The sequence below is a fragment of the Brachyhypopomus gauderio genome, chromosome 1 (assembly GCF_052324685.1).
Source record: "Brachyhypopomus gauderio isolate BG-103 chromosome 1, BGAUD_0.2, whole genome shotgun sequence".
In the NCBI taxonomy this organism is placed as follows: Eukaryota; Metazoa; Chordata; class Actinopteri; order Gymnotiformes; family Hypopomidae; genus Brachyhypopomus; species Brachyhypopomus gauderio.
In genome coordinates, this window is record NC_135211.1 from 28,241,175 (window position 1) to 28,266,716 (window position 25,542).

At 48.1% G+C, this 25,542-nt stretch overlaps 2 protein-coding genes across 5 annotated transcripts in view; both read right to left on the bottom strand.

The window, feature by feature from the left end:
• Positions 1 to 732: 732 nt before the first annotated feature.
• Positions 733 to 20,075, bottom strand: LOC143515606 (constitutive coactivator of PPAR-gamma-like protein 1 homolog). 2 transcript variants are annotated; one of them, XM_077007668.1, is made up of 17 exons: positions 19,278 to 20,075; positions 17,713 to 17,959; positions 17,547 to 17,629; positions 15,668 to 15,796; positions 15,491 to 15,578; positions 10,526 to 10,623; positions 10,159 to 10,397; positions 9,880 to 9,958; positions 9,575 to 9,796; positions 9,052 to 9,223; positions 8,089 to 8,338; positions 7,223 to 7,337; positions 6,101 to 6,310; positions 5,642 to 5,831; positions 2,313 to 2,451; positions 2,103 to 2,199; positions 733 to 1,905 (listed from the first exon to the last, which is right to left on the bottom strand). In XM_077007668.1, the coding sequence occupies exons 1-17, from the start codon at positions 19,749 to 19,751 to the stop codon at positions 1,615 to 1,617; spliced, it is 3,123 nt and encodes a 1,040-aa protein (XP_076863783.1). In that variant the 5' UTR covers positions 19,752 to 20,075; the 3' UTR covers positions 733 to 1,614. The 2 variants fall into 2 exon arrangements, with proteins under 2 accessions (XP_076863783.1, XP_076863784.1); XM_077007669.1 differs by having other exon boundaries at positions 1,784 to 1,921.
• Positions 20,076 to 20,368: 293 nt separating this feature from the next.
• Positions 20,369 to 25,542, bottom strand: part of cass4 (Cas scaffold protein family member 4) — a 12,403-nt gene continuing 7,229 nt past the window's right edge. For all 3 annotated transcript variants that reach the window (XM_077007670.1, XM_077007671.1, XM_077007672.1), the window contains exons 2-7: positions 24,721 to 25,116; positions 23,727 to 23,804; positions 23,444 to 23,536; positions 22,042 to 23,262; positions 21,820 to 21,906; positions 20,369 to 21,508 (exon numbers count right to left, since the gene is read on the bottom strand). In XM_077007670.1, the coding sequence (XP_076863785.1) occupies positions 21,098 to 21,508; positions 21,820 to 21,906; positions 22,042 to 23,262; positions 23,444 to 23,536; positions 23,727 to 23,804; positions 24,721 to 25,116 (2,286 nt within the window). In that variant the 3' untranslated portion in view covers positions 20,369 to 21,097. The remainder of the gene's footprint in view (positions 21,509 to 21,819; positions 21,907 to 22,041; positions 23,263 to 23,443; positions 23,537 to 23,726; positions 23,805 to 24,720; positions 25,117 to 25,542) is intronic.

Consider the following 25,542-nt stretch of genomic DNA (forward strand, 5'->3'; position numbering starts at 1 on the left):
TACACAATAAACGACGCGTGAAAAACTCACCCATACACAGGGAAAGATATACTAAAAGAATAAAGACCTTTATTAAGCATTGTAAGTTGCATTCAGTTTCCTTCAAATACATTACAGCGCAATCTATTGACAGTCTCTCACTTCCACCAGATCATTCTTTTACATCATGAGTTAGGAGAAACTCCGATTAACTTACATTAAGGTAACCTATTTAGTCTCGCGGGCTGGGGAATACACCATAAATCTGATCACTAATGCGCAACAAAAAGCATTAGGAATAGATGTAAAATTTTAAGTAATGATTATTGTCCAGAAGTACAATAAGCTCTGAAAACACTACAACACCAAAATGAGTAAAGGTTTTACCTGCTTATGCTAAAGTCTCAAATGGGAGGGTTATACATTTTGCTGACTTGTTTCCAGCTAGAGGGGTGGGTCATCTGAAAGATTTAAAGCTTTTTTGAGATTTTTTTCCCCCGCCCAAGAGATGGTTTGGTAATATGGAGAACCAACTAAGTACAGTAATGGATACAGAGGTGGATGAATACAACAGGGTTAGAACTATAAAGAGCCTAGAGAACATCTGATTTCTTAAAAATGCAACATAGGTCAATAACCACAAAAAAATTAAGGTTAGTGAGCAAATCAGTTACTAACAGTTAACACCTTTTATAGGACTATTATTGATTCTTAGCCTTTTTTAATTTTATTTTGCAGATGGGCACCGTACTCGTGGAGATGGAATAAAAAGGACAACATGCATAACTACACACGTTTTAGTTTTTTTTTTTTTTTACTGTGAACCATGCAGAAAAGTTGCTGAAAACGTACTGTTCTACACTTGATCAAGAAACCACACTGATCGATCACAGATGCATGGTACTGACGGACAAAGAAAACACGGGTGACTGTAACCGTTGTAACCGTTGGCATCTTCTGTGACTTTTGTGTTTCTGGATATTTCACCCCCCGTCACACAATGCTAATGAATAATGCTGAGATCATCAGAACTTAGACAGCTGTACTTAGGCTAGTTACTTATTTCTCCAACGATTCTGCACGTTATTAGCACGAGAAAGCCCACATTGATGATCCAAATGAGATATATATTCCTGCTTCTCTCTTTTTCAGTTGTGAACTTTACTTCTTAAAAAAATTGAACTAAAACAGATACATCAACTGTGGCAAAATAAATCCAATTACAATGGCGAACATCTACAGTGCCGAACACTGGTAGAACATCTGAAACTATGAGTACGAAACGACTGTCAAATTAATGTTATCGGCAATTCAAGCAAGCATGAAATAAAACGTTTTGTGTAATCAGTTTGAAACAGGTAAATTTCAGTGAGGAGATAGTCAATGATCTCCCTGATACTGGTCCTGTTCTCTAAGAAACCGGTATAGTTCATGTCCATTATTTTATTTAGTTACTGAGAAATATTAGCATTACTCGTAACTATCTCGCTGACGTCAGAGGGATTTTCTAAAATTTCACACAGCAAGTCCTCAATTATTTTTCTGAAAGGAAAAACAGGTACATGACTGTAGACTTTCAATCTCTCTAGATTTCCTTCAACCTTCAACCATTCTTCCCCCTCTAGAAAAATAGTTTTACTCTTCTGTTTTTAAGACAGCTGCACTCAGAGCTTCATCCCTGAGGCACTCGCTGTCTGCATTTAGTGCATTTAAATGAGGGTTAATATTGCACATTTTGGAGGCTTTGCTAAAGGCACTTTCAGGTTGGAGGGGAGTCCTGCTGTCCACTGAGGTCCCGTTGAGCCGTGGTACCTCTGCCCCATCCTCGGCCGTTTCAGGACCCTCGCTGGGTGTCTTGATCTCCACCCTGATCTTCCTGCGGTCTTTCCCCACATCACAGGCGGAGGCGGCATATGGAGCCCTAGTCTGAAAAGATTGTGGCCTTTTTTCATTTTTAAAATCTGTTTTCAGGATTGCGGCATTTCTGTGAATGTACAACTGGTGCTGTCTGTTATCTAGAGCGATCTGGTTACAGGAGGCATGAACAAACAAACTCTAGATCTTTGACTGAAAATAGGGAGCAATTAAATCTGGCACGAAGAGTAAAGACGAGTTTGACTAACCTGGTATAATCCAGGACTCTTGAAACCTCTGGTGTGGTAGCTGCTACCCCGGCCAAAGGACCTCAAAACAGGGGTTGAAATCACTCCTCTTGGTCGTCTGCTCAAAAAACAAAGAATAGTTCTGGTTTATTTCCAGACATTCGTTTGCTACAGGGTTCCTCTGACGTTCACTCTTGAAATGAACATGTTGTCCTCCTCACGCAGACTCACCCTCTGGTTGGTCCACCGACTGACACCACCTGGATGGGGGAGGAGCCTCGTCCTCTTCCTCGACGACTGCCCGCCCAATGCCCCACCACTGTGCCTGCGATCTCCAACTTGCCTCCCTGTGGTGGGATGACCTGGAGTCCTACACTCAAACACACACACACACACCCTTTAGTAATGACAGTAATAGCATTGCCTAAACTCCTTTCCATACTGACCCAACAGATGTACAGATAACCAGCCAGCAAAACCTTCCTCTAGATGTCTACGGTATTGTATGCTGTATACACACCAGGGTGACACTACTTTCATGTAGTCATTACAGTCCATGAACATTAGTGCGTAAACTGAAATTTAGAGTGGCAAATATAATTTGAAATGTTGCTCAGAGGCTCTCAAGGTGTATCGTCCATAACCAATTAACATGACTTCATTTGGCTTGTCAGTTATTCTTGTGGGCTTTAGATTAGGAATACACTAATACTGCTAATGACTGTTTGTGTACATGCAAATTCCTACGATTCTTCTACAACAGCCTGAATGTTCCTCACTAACACTCCTCCTGACACAGCACATATTTCATTACTGTGAACCTTTAGACACAGCACTGTCTCCATCAGTAATGCTGAATTTGGGAATTTATTAATAATAGTAACGTATCTATTATAGAACACATGCTTTTAACTTGCTTTATTTGCTACTGGCATTGCATTGCTTTTGATTTGGGAAAAAAAACATACCATCACCACAACCACCACCACAAACACAACCACCACCATCACCACAACCACCACCACCACCATCACCACAACCACCACCACCACCACAACCACCACCATGACCACAACCACCATAATCACCATCACCACAACCACCACAACCACCACCACCATCACCACCACCACAACCATCATCATCACAACCACCACCACCATCATCATCACAACTAGGGATGCACCGAAATGAAAATTCTTAGCCGAAACCGAAAACCGAAAATGAGGAAACCAAGGTCGAAAGCCGAAAACCGAAACACCGAAATTAGGGTTGCAACGGTATGAGATTTTCACGGTATGATAACCGTCTCAGAAAATACCGCGGTATCACGGTTATCACGGTATCACAGTTAGTTTGTATATTATTAAAAGATACACTGACCCTTAAAGAAATTACAAGTTTTTTTTGTTCAATTAACTATTTATTGTAGAAACCTGGAACTATTGTATACAAAATGTCTCCTTTAAAAAAATAAGCTGTACACATGTTTAAATAAATACTGCAAAATTAGATAAACCTAAATCATGGATTTCAGTACAATTATTTAAGTTTAAATTATTTAATATCTGATAAACTCAACCTGGGTCAGTGTCTGATCAACAACTGTTGTAAACGTCCGTTGTACTGCCAAGTTAGAATATAACCAGATACTGCAGAAAGAGAGGATTTATTTCTGACATGACCCTCACAATAGAGATTTCTATTTTAAGGCTTTCACACCGAGTCTGGTTTTAACATATGAAAAACAGGCACGTAAAATTTTGAAAATGAACGCATGTAAATTAATGGCATCTTTCACATCCAGTGAAAGCAAGGACCTTAAAAATCTATGGATTTACACTTTCACTAGTGACCGTAGCGCGCGACTCGGCACAGTTCTTTTGTATTACGTTAACAAATACGAGCCTCTTGTAATTCCAGGACGAAACACGAGAGAACGTGAAGACGTTAAGACTGGGCGTTTTGAAAATAAACAACCATTAAATAATTTAATAAAAAGCGAATTATTTTGAGTATATGTATAAATATTTAACTTAATTAAGTTTAAGGTGCTGGGAAATATTGAAACGGACCTTTAAAGTTACGTACAAGTGCTTTAATTCCACCTTATAAAGGTGTATGAACCCTGCAAACATGACTTTGTTCATTGCGCTGAGGCGCGACGCGCGCAAAGTTACAAAATTCGAGACGTGCACGACCTCGCGAATCGACAGCGCGCGAGACCCGCGCTCACCGGCGGAGCCACCGCGATTACGTCATTTTCGCCGCTGATTTTAGTTAAGCTTTTTTTTTGTTAAAAAATTTGTTAAGTCTGATGCACTTTCTGCCATTCTCACTGCTGTGTGCTTAGTAGCTGAACCGGAGCGGAGTTGCGCATGCGCGGGTCAGTTTCTCCGCTGGCTTGCTTTTTACCGGTAATAAGCAAACGCACACGGTATGATAACCGTGCATTTTAATACCGTGGTATACCGTGAAACCGGTTACCGCTGCAACCCTAACCGAAATACATTATGCCAATTATTAGTAACATTGGATTTATGGCTAACCTCACTAAAATCAAGGCATTGCTATTCAAAGAATAAATCAACTACAAAATTTGATTTGAAAATATTTATTTAGCACTGACATTACAGTAATGCATATTATAAAGTAAAATTAGTGGTGGGCCGTTAATGGCGATACCGCTGACAATGGCCGACCACTAATTAAATTAAACTCGCTTGCAGACCGTTTTTATCTGAGAGGATAAATATATGTATTTTATACGAGTTAAATTTAATTATAACTGACTGGCCTGAAAGATAAATATAAATTCTCTCATAAAAACGTGACGTGAGTTGCAACAACATTAAACAGCTCAGGTAAACACACTTCTGAGAAATGTCGTCTGCTCGGCAAAACATAACGGGGCTCAATGTGCTCTATTAGCCTACGAAATCCCTACGACAGAGAACGGCTGATCGTCTAAGGCAACGAGTTCCATAATTTTTGGTGTAATGTCCTTTTGCCTTGGCGCCATCAATGGAAATTTTTTTTGCTAGCTTTATCCAAATAAGCGCGTGCAGGTGGCGATTTTTGCTTGCGTCATCACAGCACATTGTTTCGGCCGTGTTGTTTCGGTGATGAAAGTATTTCGGCCGAAAACCGAAAATGCAAATTTAAGCCATTTCGGCCGAAAATTTTCAGTGGCCGAATTTTCGGTGCATCCCTAATCACAACCACCACCATCATCATCACAACCACCACAACCACCATAACCACCACCATCACCACAACCACCACCATTATCATCATCACCACCACCATCATCACAACCACCACCACCATCACAACCACCATCATCACAACAACCACCACCACCACAATCATCATCACAACCACCACCACCACAACCACCATCATCATCATCACCACCATCATCACAACCACCATCATCATCATCACCACCACCACCATCATCACAACCACCACCATCATCACAACCACCATCATCACAACATCCACCACCACCAATCAAACCAGCTGCTACCTCCATCAGGTGTACGGCAAGGGTTTACCTGGCATGGCTCTGCCCCGCCCTGGTGGAGGAGGCAGGGGCGGCGGGGGGTAGAATGTGCTGTTGGGGGGGTAGAAAGGCATGGCGTGCGGCGGAGGGGGCGGGAAGGGCAGGGGGTGAGGGAGGCGGGACAGGTTCAGCCCCTCCAGGATACTCTCACGCATCTTCTCCACCTTGGCCACCTGCTCAGCCTGCGGAGAGACAACGAGATGGGGAAGGAGAGCAGGACCTCGCTACCTCCACATGGCCCAGAGCCGACCCGCGGGCCCCAGAGCGAGGGGGCGAGCACAGGGGGGCGGTTCGCTAGCAGCCAATCATCAGCTTGTTTTTGGGTTTACCACTGCACAACGGTCCCAGTACTACTGGTCCTTAAACTACATCCTGTTGGTGGCATGGGCTTACGCTAAGCTGTACACTCAGTCGTGTGGGCGGGGTCAGGGAGGGTGGGAGGAGCCTGTACCTGACCGTCACAGAGGTCAATGAGCTGGGCTTTGTCTCGCGTGGCGTGGATCAGCTTGCTGTGAAGGAGCTTCCCATCGAAGTACATCCAGGGACAGCAGTGCTCCCAGGGGAGGGGCTGACCGCACACGTCGTTGGCAAACACAGCCATGTCCACCCCGCTCATGAACAGAGCAGCCAGCTGCAAGCCCCGCGGGTCCAGGTTATCAATCTGGAGAGCACACACACGCACACGCACACACACACACGCACACACACACGCGCACGCGCACGCGCACACACGCGCGCACACACACGCACGCACACACGCACGCACGCACGCACGCACGCACGCACGCACGCACGCACGCACGCACGCACGCGCACGCGCACACGCACACGCGCACGCGCACGCGCACACACACACACACACACACACACACACACACACACACACACACACACACACACACACACACAGGGCAGAGGAAACTGAACTCAGTGTGGGATCTTTGTCAGCACAGCCAGGATTACAGAGCGGCCCACTCAGGCAATAGAGCTGCAGGAAGCAAGCAGGAGCAGGCAGAAAGCAGCGCACGCACACACACCCACACCCAACCACCCACCCACCCCGCATCCCATATAGGCAGACTACAGCAGCCACAGAGCAGCCACAGAGCTATAGAGCCAACACACAGACACACACATGGACAAAAGCACACAGCTAGTGTGGATGGCTGGTATTCTGGAGGTGTCCCTGCGCACACACAAACAGGACCGTCACTGAGGGGATAAACTGACCAACGGGAGGAGACAAAATCAAAGGACGCCTCCAATAAAACCCACTTACAACCGTTAAGCCATCCACACGTGCACCCGCACCAAGCAGTCTGCCGTTTATGTACAAGCAGCGAAGAGATGAAGCGCGTTCACAAGCACAGCCAGCACGCGTCTGCAGAGGCTACACCCAGCACCACCAGCGCTCCGTCTCCTAATAACACGCGGAGTGTCCTGGGACTGCGGCAGGCGAGTCCTGGTGCTTTACACCTGACCCAACCCGAGGTGTAAGACTGGGCGGGGTCTACGCGCTCGCCCGGCGTGCCTTCCCAGGACATTCCGCAGACAGCAGTGATCGGCCAATCACCTTCAGTTCCTGCAGCTGGTCAGGGTCATAGAGTTTAGGAGAAACGGCCTGAGCTAGGAACGCGTCGAGCTCACTACGACGTAAAATTCTCACTCCTGGCCACTGTAACATAAACCTGAGGCAGATCAAACAACAACAACAAGAAAACATTCAGGAGATTATTTGTGTCTGTTGCTAAGGACTGGTTGCCTAGACACAGGCAAAAAAAAAACTTGGTGTCAATAAGCGTAGTCACCGTTAAAAAGAGGATCTACATGACATTGTGACTGTGAGTCCAGGTCTAAACTTAAAGGAGCAGCAAATGATGAGGACTGGCTACACAGATATTCGCTGACATGCTTGAGTGAAAAGTAGAAAACTGGCAACCCAAATAATACTGATCAGATCATGTGTTTTCCAGTGGACGTTGGGGGGGGGGGGGGGGGGGATTATCCACCCCTCAAAATAGAACCCCCCCCACCCCTTTCCAAACACCCACCCCACACACTCAGGACCCACTGTGTGTGTGTGTCTGTGTGTGTGAATGTGTCTGTGTGTGAGGGCATGAGTGAGCAAGTGTGTGTGTGTGTGTGTGTGTGTGTGTCTTGTGCGTGTGAGTGTGAGTGAGTGAGTGTGTGTGTGTGTGTGTGTGTGCGCGCGCATGGGTGAGTGTATGTGTGTGTCTCTCTCTCTCTCTCTCTCTGTCTCTGTGTGTGTCTGTGTGTGTGTGTCTGTGTGTGTGTGTCTGTGTGTGTGTGTCTGTGTGTGTGTGTCTGTGTCTGTGTGTGTGTGTCTGTGTGTGTGTGTCTGTGTGTGTGTGTCTGTGTGTCTGTGTGTGTGTGTGTGTGTGTGTGTGTGTGTGTGTGTGTGTGTGTGTGTGCTCTCACCGGAGCACGCAGCACAGCACCATGAGAGGAGTGGGCACGTTGGCAGGGTTGAGCATGGCGGGCGTGTCTGACCTCATGCAGGCCAGGAACGCCCGCATGCGGCGGTTCTTGTCCTCCACGGCCTTGCCCAGCCACAGCTTCTTCAGGTTGGGGCAGGTCCACTCGCGGAAGGCCAGCGCCTCCACCAGCTCCGGCGTGTGGGGGGATTTGCCCTTGTACGCAGCCCACTCCTTTATCACCACGGGCTCGTCTGTGGACGGAGTGATCAGGTCAGTGGGGTTAGGTAACTCTACGCAGGAGCTTCCTCACGACGCGGGCGCTGCACACGCTACGCTTCAACCTTCCGCGTGGAGAGACACCGAGGGTCTACTGCCTGCCTGAACGTCACTTTGACAGCGCTCAAGAGGCCTCTTGATTTTTTGCGGAAACGCTCCTTCACCACTCTGCAATGTGCCTTTATTTAGCTGAAGTATTCAATATCGTTCCTGCCTAAAGAGGAATGTTTCATGTGGAAATGTCGTTGAGGTAACCGAAAATAACCTGGCACCATTGCCACATTTAAGCATTCTACAGCCCCTCCCACAAGGGTGAGGGCGGGGTTTAGGACTGCAAGTCAAAGCTCACACAATAGCCACCATGAGCATACACCTGCGGCACACTCATGCATTTATCCTGCCAACCTCTGCTTTGACACTGCCCTAATATGCAAATCCATTATGCCTGCAGCCAATCAGATGGTAGCCTGTCCACACCTCTTCAAGCCTTCAGTGTCCCATTAGTCCTCATTGCACATCTAACAATGGAGGCACACTGATCTACCGAGCACTGTATTTAGCTGATATATCTACTATCTAGACCAGTGAGGGTGTGTATTATAATGAACGACATTTGCATATCTCTAAGGTAACTTGAGAAGTTGTAGGTGGAGAACAGAGGGGGGAGGGGTTTAATGCTGAAGCTCACATTCAGGGAGGCGGTTCCTCCTCATGGCGAGCCGCTCCGCCTTCTTCTTGGCCTCGGCCAGGCTGAACAGCACGCCGTAAACGTACTGGCGGACGGGCCGAAAGAGCTGCACCGCGGACGGCAGCTCATGGTTGGCTTCGTCTTCGATGGTGACCGATAACTTGATCTCACCCTGGTGTTGGGGAGAGGGACCAGCGTCAGAGAGCAGGGGAAGCAAGACCGGTCGGATCCAGACCAGCCCGATCCAGACCAGCGCCATTACATGGCAGCATTACCGTACAGACATGCTCCGAGATACATAAAGTAGTAAAAACTTCGAAATGTTTTTACATATGGTGCACGTTAATACAGTGACTCGTAAAAACACGTTTTTACGAGATGTTGCCGCGACTAGTATCGTGTTATCGATTAATCGGTGACATATTGTGCAGCCCTTCAAATGACGACTGGTATCAGCATGCGGTGAGATGATTCCTGTGTGAGAAACGTAGGCCAAAGCAGGTCTGTGTGAGCAGGAGCAGACCTTGGTGAGCACGTGGTAGACGTAAGGATACATGAGGCCTCTTCTGTGTCTGTGTTCGGCCACGCGCAGGACCTCGGCGGCCACCGCGGGGAGGGGAGGGGTCGTGATGTCCATGTGGTTCCTGGTTGGCATCGAGAGCAGGGACGGGATTCGGGCGTTGACCCCGTGGTGACCTCCGACTTCCAGGCCTTGACCCCCAGAGGAGGTGACGGAAGGATCAGACTGGAGGAGGGGTGGGAGAAGATGGTGACATAAGGCATGTAGACGAGGTGGAGAATGAGCACGTCTGCTGCTACGTTACACACTTTGGTTCGCTCCACCAGGTCGTCTGGAACGCTGGAACGATTTCCTTGCTTGTCCCATTCCTTATGGTCACTTATATGGCTGAAAGAGGAAGGAACACCATGACGGCATCGAACGACACTCAAACAGCTAAAAACAAAACAATACACACGCACACAAAAAAAATAAACATTGTGCTTAGCTGTTTGATCTTTGACATTGAGTAAAACTCTAGATGGCTCTAGATAGTTGCTCTTCCTGGTGGGGCTTAACACGGACTTTGGCCTCCCTTGGTTACTTACTTGGCAGTGGGTCCTGTGGTCTCCTCGTTCTCCGAGGAGGAGGAGTTGGACGAGGCGTTGAAGAAGGCCACCTCGGCGTGGGGCGGGTGGATGGGCGACGCTCTCTCGTACAGGGGCGTGTGGGATTTGCCTTCGTGCGGAATGTTGCTGAAGCTGTTCTGATCCGAAGGACCTTTAGTCGCAGGCGGCGGTCCAGGCTCAGCCGGCACCGGTCCGGGCCCCGAGGAGTTCTGCTGGACCTAAGGAGGGGTGGGAGGGGGAGATAGGAAAGAAGAAGGAGGTGGTGGCTTCCTAATGGTCAGTGAGTGGGTCAGCATGGAGTGGGAGAGGGTGAGGTGCTGCCCCTAGGGGGCAGTGTGGCACTTACCCCTGGCTGCAGTGTGAAGGAGGGCTGTGGAATGCTGAGCATCTGTGACGGTGTGTAGTGTGACACAGCTGCAGGGACACCGAGTCGCTTTGGTCTGACTGCACACACACACACACACACACACACACACACACACACACACACACACACACACACACACACACAACTGGGGTACTAGAATACCAAATAGGACCCAGTTCTCCCACAGAAGAAGCAGGAAGCCACCCTCTCTCACACACAATCTTCAACTGGGCGAGATCACACTGTTCGCACCTCAGTGCTCAAGATCCTTTTCTCACGCACGGTTTAAAATCGCACACCTCAAGCCAAGATGTGCAAACACTGATAATGACCCAGTTTAGAGCAGTAAAACGCCACCATTAGCAGTTCCACCAGGGCTCTTCCTCCAAACCTCACATCCACCCAGTGGGAAGCTGATCAAGACGTCTGTTCATAAGCCAGTAGGACAGAAGCACCGAATCCCAGCGAGCAGATGAAGGGTTATTTTCCTCATCATCATGACTTTGCATTAAACTCTTCAGATAGGATTAAAAATAAACAAAGCGTTATAGAAACGCCCCTGGGTAAAGCCCAATAAGCGTGAAGAAAATGAAATATAAATTAAGAAAAAAGTTTCAGATTTCAGAATCTTCAGATTTCAGATTGCAACAATAATATTCACAGCAACAATAAGTGCCTCATCAATGGTTATTTTAAGACCACAGGACTGATGTATATTTTGAGGTGGCAAACCACAGTCAACCCAGCAGTGACACTGCCGTGTGCTTCAAATCAAAATAAAACAAAATAAAACGTCTGTGCCTGACTGACACAAGACAGTGCACAAGACTGTGCACGCACAGTGTCACTGCCAGAATGAGTCACCACGACAACATCCAATCCTGCGGCCCTCTGGTCACCAACCGACCAATGACTAGCTGTTCATAGCAGTTATGAAATACATCTGTAAGACAGCAGGTGGCCAGTTAATGCAGGGGTAAAAGTACATTGTTTGGACACACACAGTTTTAGTGTTACTAGTTTACATATTTTCTGCCCCCAGGACCTGGACCCGGATAAGCGGATGAGAATGGATGGATGGTTTTAAAAAATAATATGAAATATAAGAAAACAATAAGGCCAAAAAGACAGCTGTCTACATACACAACAGAACCCAGAGACTAAAGCACCAAGCGTAATCCACAGCTTGGGGAGTAGCTGGATGGATGAATGAATGAATGGATGAATGAATGGATGGATGGATGAATGAATGATTAAAGCCACAGCTTGGGAAAAAGCTGGACATATGGATGAATGAATCAGTGTTGATAATTTTCTTAGAAACACGTTTTAAAGTGTTTTCAACCAAAAATATTCAAATGGTACAACACAAAACAAAAAAAACCCAGCACGTATCCCCACCTTTGACTACGACTTCAAGAGTTTGTAAGAAAACACTTGGTGAGTGTCTCAAATCTTCTTAAAATAACAGCTACTAGGTTTCACCACACTGATGTCTTACGTCTCTTTAACCCTTCACATGCCTGAACGGACTGAAAAAAACCGCTGTTTGCCAAGGGTCATGTGACTAGTGACAACATGGGCTGGCACGGCAGGATATGATGTAAGCCGCTGACTCATACATACACCCACAGAGAGGCAAACGGTCAGGGTAACTAGGTGAAACTAGTGCTGGGCGATATACCGGTTTATTTTTGTTATCATAAGAATTTTACATATACCGGCCACACCGACTTAAATAGCCTTCACGTGTCTGGAACGCAGCACGGTCGTTAATTGTTTCTCAAGAGACGCTTTTCATTGCTGTGCCGCTAAGCACACATGCAACGAAGCTCAAATCTAGCTTGCTGAAAACGAGGGACGTTCTGAATTCTACCAAACATTGAAGTAAAAGATGATGTCCCAAAGGAACTTTTGCCAAAGAAAGGAGCCGTGTTTGTTGTCAGGAAGTACTTAGGGTTTTAAAGGTCAGACGTGGACCGAACAGTCACTTACTGCAAATGCTCTCAAGCAAAAGATGTTGCGGCTGGTGATAACGAGCAGTCTGCTGCACCACCATAAAGCTGCTTATACTTGACGCGTCGCGACTGGCGCGAGGGTCTGCACGGCAAAAATGACGCAATCGCGGTGGCTCCGCTATCGCTTCGCAAGCTCGTGCACCTTTGATTTTTGTATCTTTGCGCGTTCCGCTCTTCAGAACTGTGTTTTGCGCTATGTTATGTTTGCAGGGTTCGTACACCTTTTCAAGGTGGAATTCAAGCACTTGTATGGCACTTTCAAGGTCTATTTTCAATATTTTCCAGCATCTTCAGCTTAATAAAGTTACATATTTATACAAATACACATACAGTGGGGAAAATAAGTATTTAGTCAGTCACCAATTGTGCAAGTTCTCCCACTTAAAAAGATGAGAGAGGCCGGTAATTGACATCATGGGTAGACCTCAACTATGAGAGACAAAATGTGAAAAAAAAATTGAGAAAATCATTTTGTCTGACTTTTAAAGAATTTATTTGCAAATAATGGTGGAAAATAAGTATTTGGTCAATAACAAAAGTTCATCTCAATACTTTGTTGTATATCCTCTGTTGGTTTTCTGTAAGTCTTCACAAGGTTGGCACACACTGTTGCTGGTATGTTGGCCCATTCCTCCATGCAGATCTCCTCTAGAGCAGTGATGTTTTGGGACTGTCGGCGGGCAACACGGACTTTTAACTCCCTCCAAAGGTTTTCGATGGGGTTGAGATCGGGAGACTGGCTAGGCCACTCCAGGACTTTGAAATGTTTCTTACGAAGCCACTCCTTTGTTGCCCTGGCATTGTGCTTGGGATCATTGTCATGCTGAAAGACCCAGCCACGTTTCATCTTCATTGCCCTTGCTGATGGAAGGAGGTTTGCACCCAAAATCTCACAATACATGGCCCCATTCATTCTTTCATGTACACGGACCAGTCTTCCTGGTCCCTTTGCAGAGAAACAGCCCCAAAGCATGATGTTGCCACCCCCATGCTTCACAGTTGGTATGGTGTTCTTTGGATGCAACTCAGCATTCACTGTCCTCCAAACACGACGAGTTGTGTTTTTACCAAATAGTTCTACTTTGGTTTCATCTGACCATATGACATTCTCCCAATACTCTTCTGGAACATCCAAATGCTCTCTAGCAAACTTCAGACGTGCCTGGATATGGACTGGCTTAAGCAGGGGGACACGTCTGGCACTGCAAGATCCGAGTCCCTGGCGTCGTAGTGTGTTGCTGATGGTAGCCTTTGTAACGTTGGTCTCAGCTTTCTGCAGGTCATTCACTAGATCCCCCCTTGTGGTTCTGGGATTTTTCCTCACCGTTCTTGTGATCATTTTGAACCCACAGGCTGAGATCTTGCATGGAGCCCCAGATCAAGGGAGATTAGTAGTGGTCTTGTAGGTCTTCCATTTTCTGATTATTGCTCCCACAGTAGATTTCTTCACACCAAGCTGCTTGCCTATTGCAGATTCAGTCTTCCCAGCCTGGTGCAGGTCTACAATTCGGTTTCTGGTGTCCTCCGACAGCTCTTTCGTCTTCACCATAGTGGAGTTTGGAGTGTGACTGAGGTTGTGGGCAGGTGTCTTTTATACTGTTAACAACTTCAAACAGGTGCCATTAATACAGGTAATGAGTGGGGGAAAGAGGAGCTTCTTAAAAAAGAAGTTACAGGTCTGTGACAGCCAGAAATCTTGCTTGTTTGTAGGTGACCAAATACTTATTTTCCACCATTATTTGCAAATAAATTCTTTAAAAGTCAGACAAAATGATTTTCTCAATTTTTTTTTACATTTTGTCTCTCATAGTTGAGGTCTACCTATGATGTCAATTACAGGCCTCTCATCTTTTTAAGTGGGAGAACTTGCACAATTGGTGACTGACTAAATACTTATTTTCCCCACTGTATGGTCAAAATGATTCTAAATAATTAGCTTTTTATCACATTAAAAGTGATTGTACCGTCTCCCCAGTTTTCGACCACTGTTATTATTTGTTTAAATATTATGTTATTTAAAGGTAAGATATTTGGGACTTTTCAGTACAATACAACCATTGACAAACAGCCTTGCCTAGTTTATGTCTAAATACCTCTTATTTGTTATAAACAAAAATGGTGTGAAATTAATAATATTACGTGTAGCTGGTTCACATAAATTGTATAAACCTACAGCTTTGATGCTGTCTGAAAAATGTTTTAAATAAAACGTTTTGCATTTTTACTGCAACTGTCATGCTATATGATTCATTCACTACTTTAGTGCTACCATTTGAAAACTGATCGTTTGGGGCCATGCAAATCTTTATTACATGTAATACTTAGGTGGAGACATTTTTCTAACAGTGGAACAGTGGTCTTAACCACTGTACTGCAGTAATTATTTTCGCATTCAGTGCAGTTAACACATCATGCATGGGGGGAAAAACACGTCAAATACCGTGAAACCGATATAATTTAGAAAAATTCCGTGATATAGAATTTTGTACATACCGCCCAGCACTAGGTGAAACTATAACTGCAACAAATAGTAGACAAAACAACAAAAGCACAGACTGCATTAGAGGTGTGAGGAGTGCAGTAGCACTGCTGGGATAACTCCTCCATTGAAACCCTTCCACAAACTATTGACACTGAGGAACAAGCCATGCAAGAGGCTTTTCTGGGGAAGCCCATTTGTATGCGCAGGGTGTGCCAGACTTTCCTAAGTGCACCCGAGCACTAGGCTGAGCGGGAAAATCTCAGGCACCACCGAGAGGTCTGAGACAGGGAGGTGGCTCAGAGGCTCCGGGCTTGGCCGTCAGGCCAGACGTGACCTCAGCCAGGCAGGTGCAGGAGCTGCACGTGAGCCACGTGGGAAGACGAGAATCAGAAAGCAGGCGTGGGGCAAACTGGGACTACGGAAGTGGCACGTGTGGCTGCTTACCTACATAAGGAGAAGAGCAGGCCTCACTGGCGGACGCGTAATAGTCCACGGCCTTCTTGAAGCGTACAAATTTGTCATCAGTCCTGGACTGCAAAGATGAAAATAAAAGTGCAAATCAACAAATAAAATGTTTATTCGACACTAAAAACATGACGAAGCCACAGTCCAGCAGCTCACCTGGGAGTGCTTGAAAATGTCTTTAGCAATGGCTTCGAGGTCGTCGACGTCCTGCAGGTTGCGAACGTAGTCTGCCACAGCCCTTATCACGACATCGCAGGGTGGGAGCACGAGTTGGTGCGCACGGACCTGCGCCAAAACACACCACCCATCACACCTCTAGCTAGGGCCCTACATCCAAAACACACCACCCATCACACCTCTAGCTAGGGCCCTACATCCAAAACACAATACCCATCACACCTCTAGCTAGGGCCCTACATCCAAAACACAATACCCATCACACCTCTAGCTAGGGCCCTACATCCAAAACACACTACCCATCACACCTCTAGCTAGGGCCCTACATCCAAAACACACCACCCATCACACCTCTAGCTAGGGCCCTACATCCAAAACACACCACCCATCACACCTCTAGCTAGGGCCCTACATCCAAAACACACCACCCATCACACCTCTAGCTAGGGCCCTACATCCAAAACACACTACCCATCACACCTCTAGCTAGGGCCCTACGTCTAAAACACACTACCCATCACACCTCTAGCTAGGGCCCTACATCCAAAACACACTACCCATCACACCTCTAGCTAGGGCCCTACATCCAAAACACACTACCCATCACACCTCTAGCTAGGGCCCTACATCCAAAACACACCACCCATCACACTTCCAGCTAGGGCCCTACATCCAAAACACACCACCCATCACACCTCTAGCTAGGGCCCTACATCCAAAACACACTACCCATCACACCTCTAGCTAGGGCCCTACATCCAAAACACACTACCCATCACACCTCTAGCTAGGGCCCTACGTCCAAAACACAATACCCATCACAACTCCAGCAAACGGCCCTACATCCAAAACACAATACCCATCAAACCTCCAGCACCTCCTCACTCCAAAACACACCACCCATCAAACCTCCAGCACCTCCTCACTCCAAAACACACCACCCATCACACCTCCAGTAAAGGGCCTCATTCCAAAACACAACACCCTGCACACTAACCCTAACCCTCTTAAACAAACTTAAAATACACACACATATAAAATACACACAAAATAAAAACACCTGCAGAACGCGTCAAAAAAAAGCATAAAACCAACATGTTTCCTCTGGTGGAGACGTAATGGAGGATTTAAGCTGAACATTCTCCGTTCCTGCTCTCTCTGATGGCCCCGGACACGCAGGCTGTCCTGGACCCTGGGGACCCATCAGGGCCGGCGCCAGAACATATACAGTGAGGGGGCGTCAGTAAATTTCGGGGTGGCGAACGTAAGTTGTTTGTTCTGCGGGGGGTGGCGTGTAACGATTGATGAGCGGCCGAGGGGGTGCCATGTAGCGATTGCTGTAAAATAAATGGGTCTTATTATTTACATTGAGGGGGCGGGACACCTCGCCTGAGGGGGCGACGCCCCCATTCGCCCCCCCGTGGCGCCGGCCCTGGGACCCATCCTGACAGGTCCCTCCCTCTCAGAGCCCGACACAACCAGCTGCTTTTTAAAGCGGCAGGCTGGGGAGCGCCTGCAGTCTGCACCGTGTGCAGGACAAAGTGATTTCACACGCTCCCAACAAGTTACTTCACCAGACCTCCTTTTACTCCAGTCGTCAAGGAAACCGGTCAATGCGGCTTGCTAGAGAGGGAGGGGTTCTCACGAGCATGGAGGTCTTTATTTTTCGCTCGGATAAATCCTTCGAGAGACGCATCACCATGCAAACATCTGTGGGTGCATACAGAGGCAGCGGGGGGGGGGGGGGGGGGGGTTGGGCAGTACAGCTCAAGCATGTGTTAAAGAGGGAGAAACACACACAACTGACTCTCGCAAGAACACACAAAATCGTGCGCATATTACGAGAAGCTCACCGTACCTTAAGTGAAGCTAACGGATGATCCGGGCCAAGCAAGCTCCAGTGAAAGGCCGCCAGATCTTCGTCGGGCAAAATGTGATTACCTACGATGCAGAAAGCAGGCGCTCGCCGTTAGCACGGCCGCGTTTAGCACGCGGAGTCGACCGGCTCGGCGGGCGGAACTCACCTAAGAGGGAGGCGAAGATGATGAAGCGGTTGGGGTTGAGGTCCAGCTGCTTGGCCACCTCGTGCATCAGGTACTGGCTGGTGGTCAGGCTCTTGCCGTTGCGGCTCAGCTTCAGGGCGTGGGCGCTGAAGTAGCAGGGCACGTTACACAGCGCGTAATCGGAGTCGTACGCCATCAGCCCGTGGAAGCCGTTCTCTCTACACAAGGACAGCACCTCCTGGTGATGGTCCTCCAAACTCTGGACGACCTGTGGGACGTCCAGACAAGCCCGGACAGAATCAGCAGGAGCTGCAGATGGCTGACTTATGGTTGCCCTGCACGCTACAAAAAGATGTCTGTGGAATTGATATTGAAGGTCTATATTTGGAACACAAGCACAATTGTTGCAGCATTTTAATCACCGAGCTCCCAAAACTGTATTTAACATGTCAATACTGCATGACAGCACAACAAGTGTTTTTCAGGCCACCTGTTTACTGGGTATAATTTGAGACCGGTCATCTACACCGACTGCAATTGTGTTCAACTGGTTTAGTCAGAAAATATCTAGAATATTTGGCTTTAATCTTTCACTTTTAAGGTGATAACAGTGGTTTTAAATTCACGACCCAGGATTCTTCCAAGTTATGTGCATCATCTACGCGTTTTGAAAAAGGTCCACGACCTCAGCGTGAACCTGCTGGCACTGTTGCTCTAAATCTCAGCAGAAGTGACAAGGCAGGTAGCCTATCACGGGTCAGCATTTCCTGAACACCCGACATAAGAAATCCAGAGAGTAGCCTATTAAAATAAGAACAGGGCGTGGCAACACAGCTAATCCATACTACTATGTCTGCACACTATCTTGGATCTCCAGTGTTGTTTATTTTTCATTTATACTTGGGGTAGCAGGCTCTGAGTATTCAGGGTACACACCAACTGTCATGTCAGCCCCAAAATATTCAACCTTTAGAAGCGTAAAGGACCAATCTATCCAGGTGAACGCAAAAGGTACCAGAACCTTTGGCATCTCTGAAGTCAGTGGGGTTTCTGATGGGTGGAAGAGAAATAAGAACGTTGAGTGAAGGCAACTTTACTCTGTAAAATTAATCGTCCACAAAGACGTGGATGATGAATTAAAGTGACACTCTAAATGAACGCGTCTGTTTATATTAAACCCCTTTAGAAAAGACTCCAGCTTCCACAAGGGCCTCTGGATGTGGGACGATTCAAATATTTGCTGGCATGGTTTGAGGCTATGTCAGCTAGCGAGCTATTTCAGCTGGCGGAAGGTTTTTGACATGTTGTATGACTGGAGAGTGAACCTTCCCCCGACTACAGATGTATGCAAGACCAGGTTTCCTACACTAAATAAAGACATTTACTTCAGACATTTCCCCGTGAAAACATTCACAAGCCAACGAAGCTGCAAATGACTTAAGCTAGCGAGCTACCAGTTCACGGGTACAATGTTGGAGCTTTCGTAACCTTTCATTTGTACTTATAACACTTATAAAATATGGTGGTCCAAGAGTTGGACGCATGCAACTTTGCGCGAAGTGAGACGGCAGTTCCGCGATACTTACTCCGACACGGAACCGGAGCAGGGCGAGTCGGATGCAGTGAGCCATGCACACCGGCGGCAGGAACCAGACCTTGGGCGGCGGGGTCCCCTTGCTCTGGACGTGGCTGACGATCTGCTGTGCCGTCTGCCTCTCGTTCACCTGCCGCTTGACCCACTCGTGAAGACGGCCCTTCTCCAGGGCGCCATTGAAGCACACCAGCAGCTCGATGTTGCCGTTGAAGCAGGCTTTGGCGAGGGCGGCCAGGTACCCGAGCATGTGGTTCCACTGGCCGCCGCTGACCCAGTCGGTGTAGAAGCCGCCGTAGAGCCGGTGGAGGCAGTTCTCGGCGTCCAGGAGGAGCCGGAGCGGACTGTGAGGCGCTCTCTGCCTGCCGCCTCCCACCAGGCTCCCCCGAGCCAGTTTCTGGAGCTCCACCGGCATCACGGCGCTGGGGCAGTGCTTCTCGATGTACTCCTGGAAACCCTGAACACCCATGACTGTCTGGGGGGGGAAACTAACAAATAACGTCTGGTTGTGAATAATTTAAAAAACAACGTAGATTAGATAAGAAACGGGGAGTTACAGGCGGCCTTTTCCCTGCACTGAAAACCCGGACTGAACAAATATTGATGATGGTGGAGCCGATAGATCCACTATTTAATCAGATAGGACCGTCACATATCCATTTGTTATTTTTTTTTTCTTTTGGGGTGGTTGTTTTTGTTTCTTTCTCTTTTTTTGGTTCATGGCTGTGCGCCGCCATGTGCAGCTCTACGGAGTCATGTCTGTGGTGTGGAAGTGGCTGGCGTGCGGGTGAACGAGCGCGGCGCGGCGGCGCGCACGTAACGCGCACGTACCGCGTACGGGGCGGAGCTTGCGACGGCGATGCGCGGCACGTTACTGGAAATCTGTTGCGTCCTAAAAGACGGCGCAAATCATATATCGCAATGACTGGGAAATGACCGTGACGTGTCGTATTTCCTTTGCATCATATCTTCCTAAGAAGTCATTAGTTCTTCTTCATTAGTGTGTGTACACCACGTGTTTATTAAATAAGCAAAGTATACCACGGGGCCTAAAACCTCATGAAAACGTTTGTTATTTATTTGTGAAAAATGCATTAGTAATGAAATGCAGTCCACAAACGCCAGAGGGCACCAACGCTGTGTGGGTCTTGCGGGGCAATCTGGCGCTGTTTCTCCTTGTGGTTTCCTAAGTACAACCTCCACATTTTTAAAGTAGTTTTATTGATAATGCTACAATTGATCATGTAAACAATATTATATGCTGAAAATAAGCAGAATGTTTTTTTTTTTTTTTACAAAATACTGTATGTAAAGAAACAATGAGGATTAAAAACTAAAAAAGAAAGACATTTGACAGCATCTAAAGAAAATATTTACACAGTGCTCAGACAGTTAATTATCAAAAATTTACAAAAATAGTTACATATAGTATTTCCCTCTGCTATTCTTCTAGGGTGCACATACATAATTCTTCTCACTAAATACTAGCTATAACATTTGACATCACAAAAGTGCATTTGTGTGTGTGTGTGTGTGTGTGTGTGTGTGTGTGTGTGTGTGTGTGTGTGTGTGTGTGTCATTCTGAGGTTAGGTTTGCAACTGTACCCATCACACCTATTAAAAATCGGGTTGGATGCTACACCTGCAGGCGACCTGTGGCAGAACCCAACATGTTTCTGACTATTCAACTACAGTTGGAAGTATCAGACCTAGCAGTAACAATATGACAGAAAGTCATTGACATGCATGTGAACAGGTGCCCATGAGAGCTGCTTCTGCCGGACACTGAAACCACGTGCAGAGTCATTGAATGTTTTAGATGTCCAGCGTCAGGCGGAACTGCTGGACCCACACTGACAGCTCTTTGGCAAAGTCCCGCACTTCCTGCACGGCCACTTTATCGGGGAAGTGTAAGGCGGCCTTCTTGGTGGCCACGGCCAGCTGCTTCAGCAGAGCACACAGATGATTGCTCCTGCACAGGATCTCCTGACTGTCTGGCCTGGCCTGGAACTCACTGCACAGCGAGTCCATGAGCCTCTGGCCCACCATGATCACCAGCTTGCTGTGGCCGATGAACTTCTCGGGGGGCTGGTCCTCCTCCAGGCTCTTCACGAACACGCCGATGGCCTTCTTCAAGGCTCCGAAGTACAGGCGGCAGTGGTCCAGCGTGGAGCTCCTGGTGATTTGGGTTTTGCCGGTGGTGTTCACAGGCTGTGGTCTGGAAACCTAACAAAGACCAAATGTCAAGTGAGTTTGTGTGCACGGAACAAGACGGAAATTCTTCTTTCTGAGATGCTTGTGGAATTTGCAGCAGGCCATTACCAAGGAGCAGAGGATTTTACATGCTGCGTAAATTTGTGTGTAGCTTCAGAGCACTTCCAAGTAGGAAGTCCTCCCAGCATGCATTTGGAGGAACTGAGCTGATGAAATGAGGTCACTGACCTCCAGAAAATGCTGTTCAGTGACTACATGTAAACTGGAGTCATAAGAAACGAGCTGATTGTGTTCGTTTCCAGGGTCACGGTGACTGTAATTACCTGCTTTTTCTCATTCTCTCCATTTGCGTCTGTTTTCTTCTCATCTTTCTCTTTCATCCGATGTTGCTCTTCAAACTCTGTCTTCGTCTAATGAGATGACAGCAGATTTTTTTTAAAGGCAAAGAAAACATACAGTATCTAATCTGAGTCTTGCTTTGTTCAATAATGAGGTCTGCAGATCCAGTCTGATCTTTCTAGCCCTTTAAACTGAAGCCTGCTTACCTGGAGTTGTACGTAATCGTTGTCGTCTCCCTCTGGTTCTGATAATGCATCCTTCTTGCCGGAGCTCGTGCTTGTGTCCGAGGGACTGATGTCCTTGACTGGCTCTTGTTCCTTAGAGGCGTTTCGAAAGAGAAGCTTGCCATTAGCGTTCAGGATGGAAACCAGACGTTTCACGTCCTCGGGCACCGTGCGAGCCACCATGACGAAGCGCTCCAGCTGGTCGGGGGCCTGCGACTGATCTGGGTCCAGCGCCAGCTCATCCAGTGGCCAGCCCAGACCTCCCAAAGTGTCCGAAGCCTGCTGCAGGATCAGGCCCGAATCCTCCACGATGGAGAGCTGCTTCTGGAGCCGGGCCTGCAGGTTGGAGTCGGTCAGCCTCTGTGCGTTGCCTCTGACGTCCAGCACAAAGTCCAGGAAGCTGGAGACGGAGTGGGCCACGTCCTCGGCCGCCACGCGGATCTCCTGGAGGTGCCGACTCAGGTGGTCACGGCACCTCCAGTGACTGCTGACGTAGTCCATGAGCGTGGGCACCGCCCGGCACACGGCACCTTGGAGCTGCTGCAGTCTCTGCGCCACCTCCTCCGGGGACAGCACCACCTCCCTCAGCGGCTCCGGGGAGGGTGAGCTCAGCATGAGGGAGTCGCACGAGCTCCTGGAAGAGCTGGAGGCGCTTGAGGAGGTGGACGCCGTGGAGCTCCGCTGGCTGGCCGGGACGATCAGGCCTCTCGTCTTCTGCCCCTTGGGCTCCACGCTGGGCTTCACGTTCCACGAGGGCCGCCCACGGGGCAGACTGCTCGCAGGGCAGGGGCCGCTCTTGCCTCGGTACTCCAGGGGTTCGGAGGTCCTGTAAGAATCATCGAAACTTCTCCTCTGAGCAGCTGCGTCCACAGGAGGTTCTCTCAGCCTGGCTCTGGGTGGTATGTCGTAGATACCGTCCGAGTTCTGCTGTGCGTTGACGCTGAATTTCGGGATATCATAGATGGCAGGCCGGAGAGTCGCTGGCAAGGTGTCGGCACGTGGTTTGCCCACAATCCTACTGGTGCTATGGTAACCGGATCTATCAAAGTTGGCTTTGGATGCCAAGGGAACATCGTAGATCCACTCGGATTTTGGCGGGTGGGGCAGGGTGCAGGACGTGTCCGCCCCGTGTACCTCGGCAGTAGAAGGGGGTGGGGTGTGATAATTGGGATCCTGTGAAACTGATGGTGGTACAGCATAGACCTGTCAACATAAGGGACGTGGACAGAACTTAGAACTGCCAATTAACACGATTAGAACTGCAGTATTTCTCATGTTCTGCATATTGCGTTTGTTAAATCGGTAACCTCTTTAGTGTATATAAACAGATATTACAAATGCAACTGCATAAGGCTACTTCTGGTGAAGTGCTCTGTGTACATACAGTGGTCTGACCCAGCCTGAAGGTGTCCATGACCTCATATCTACTCTGAGGAAAACCAGGTAACTTCTGTGACGTAGGCTGAGGTGATGGCATCTGTTTTCATCAACAACAACACACAACAAAGGTCTGTGTTACACAGACGTCAACACGAGACAGAAAGAAGTGTGCTGACGTGACTCATCATTGTGTTCAAATGTTTTTCATTGTGCATTATCAAGTATAAACGTCCTGGGAAATTCAAAAATAACCCTGCACATCACAATAACTTCAGAAGGCCACTCACTGTGGTCAAGGAGTGTGCTCTCGTGAGACTCGGAACATCATACACGTCTAACTTGGGACTGGACACAGCGTGAGCCAACTGCAAAAAACACACAAAAGCCAAATGCACATTTCATTCATGTCCCTGGGATTTAGTAGTAGTGTTTGCACCATATGTTTTAAGTAGCTGACCACATGAGGACGCTATTTCGGTCACCATGCCGAACTCAGACATTCTGATCTCGACATGCCCACCCAATTAACTCAGTTTACTAATTAAAACCATGATGGACCTTAAATGGTGGAGAACTACTGTAGGTAAGGTAAACATTTCCTCCCTGGAGCACAGAGAGAAATCAGTAACACGTGGGTCATCCAGCCTGCAGTGCCCCACCAGCAGTTTACCTCTCTCTCCCTCTCTCTCTTTTTCTTTCTCGCTCCCTCTCTCTGCTGGTTGTAGTTAATGGTGTCTGAAGCCTTTTCTGCTCTTTTACAGGCCTATAAAGGTGCTGTTCTGCATGCCTGTCCCCATGGAGACCGGGAGACAGAGACCCTGCCTCAGTCTGCTACCGCTTTGGGCCTCTATGGTACCACAGCATGGCCTCAGTCTGCTAGCGCTTTGGGCCTCTACGCTACCGCAGCGTGGCCTCAGTCTGCTAGCGCTTTGGGCCTCTATGGTACCACAGCATGGCCTCAGTCTGCTAGCGCTTTGGGCCTCTACGCTACCGCAGCACGGCCTCTGTCTGCAGTGCTAGCCGGCCTCCCCCAGGGGGACGACACCACTGCTGCGTTTTGCGAAAGCATCACAACGCAACAATCATATTCGAGTGTTTGAGTATCACATTAAACACTCCCTCTCCCATTTAACACTATCTAAGACTATGATTTTTTTTTTTTTGAGAAGCCGAGCCCACATTTCCAAGTATGTACAATTTGCTTCATTTACACAACAGCCCTGATGTGTTTCTGCTGCAGAATGATGCGGGGTCTTCTGGGCGGGAGCTGCCAGTGCCTACCCTGCGAGGAGGTCCGTTTCTCATGGGCACCTCTGGTCCTATCTTGGTTTTCCCAGCAGGGCTTTGTTTCACGGGCACGACGGTCTCGTCGCAGACACGTTCCATGACCTCGTAGGTGGGGCTGGCGTCTTGCGTGCGCAGGGCTCTGGGGGTCTGGTAGATACCCTGGGTCCTGGCTGGTAGATACCCTGGGTGTGCCGCGCTGCTCTCAGAGGCTGGGAGAAGGGTGAGGCGGTTGGCCGGAGCCAGGCCCTCCTGCCCCTGCCGCACACAGCGCCACCAGCCCATGTTCCCAGGCACCGAACGCTGCAGGACAGTCACCACGTCACCCTTGCAGAAGCCCAACTCGTCAGGACTCTCCGCCGTGTTGTCGTACAGCGCCTTGGCGTACAGGGTCTGAGGAGGCGGACAGACAAATACAACAGCGTTGGAGAAAAAGGCAAACCTGATGGAGAGATGTTGGAGACTGCCCCTCGCACTGGGCAGCAATGGGGGCAAACACTTGGACCTTTGTCCACACTGGAGAATCGGAGCGGGGGTAGCTAGGCACTGCCTCGTCGCTTGGCTGGGGGAAAAAAACCCTGACATGGTCTCCTGGGCAGAGAATAGACGCACACTCACTGTGATCACATGTGATGTCAGAGCAGCTTATGTCAGTGTGTAATCCCTCAGTTCACGCACTCATGACAACAGCTCATGTAACAGCTTCATAGTAAGATGATTCATCGCTGATGCTCCGTTTGCTCTTATGCACTGATTCATAACATCTGTGGTGCAACTGTGTGCGTTTTTCGTATTGTTGTTCTGTTTTTGTCTGTGGTC

Coding starts and splice junctions, on each gene's coding strand:
- LOC143515606 (XM_077007668.1), bottom strand. CDS start 19,751: ATGGGTGTTCAGGGTTTCCAGGAGTACATCGAGAAGCACTGCCCCAGC. Junction 9,797..9,879: donor ACCTGGTGGAGCGAACCAAA/GTGTGTAACGTA, acceptor CCCCTCCTCCAG/TCTGATCCTTCCGTCACCTC. Junction 2,200..2,312: donor GTCGGTGGACCAACCAGAGG/GTGAGTCTGCGT, acceptor TTTTTTGAGCAG/ACGACCAAGAGGAGTGATTT.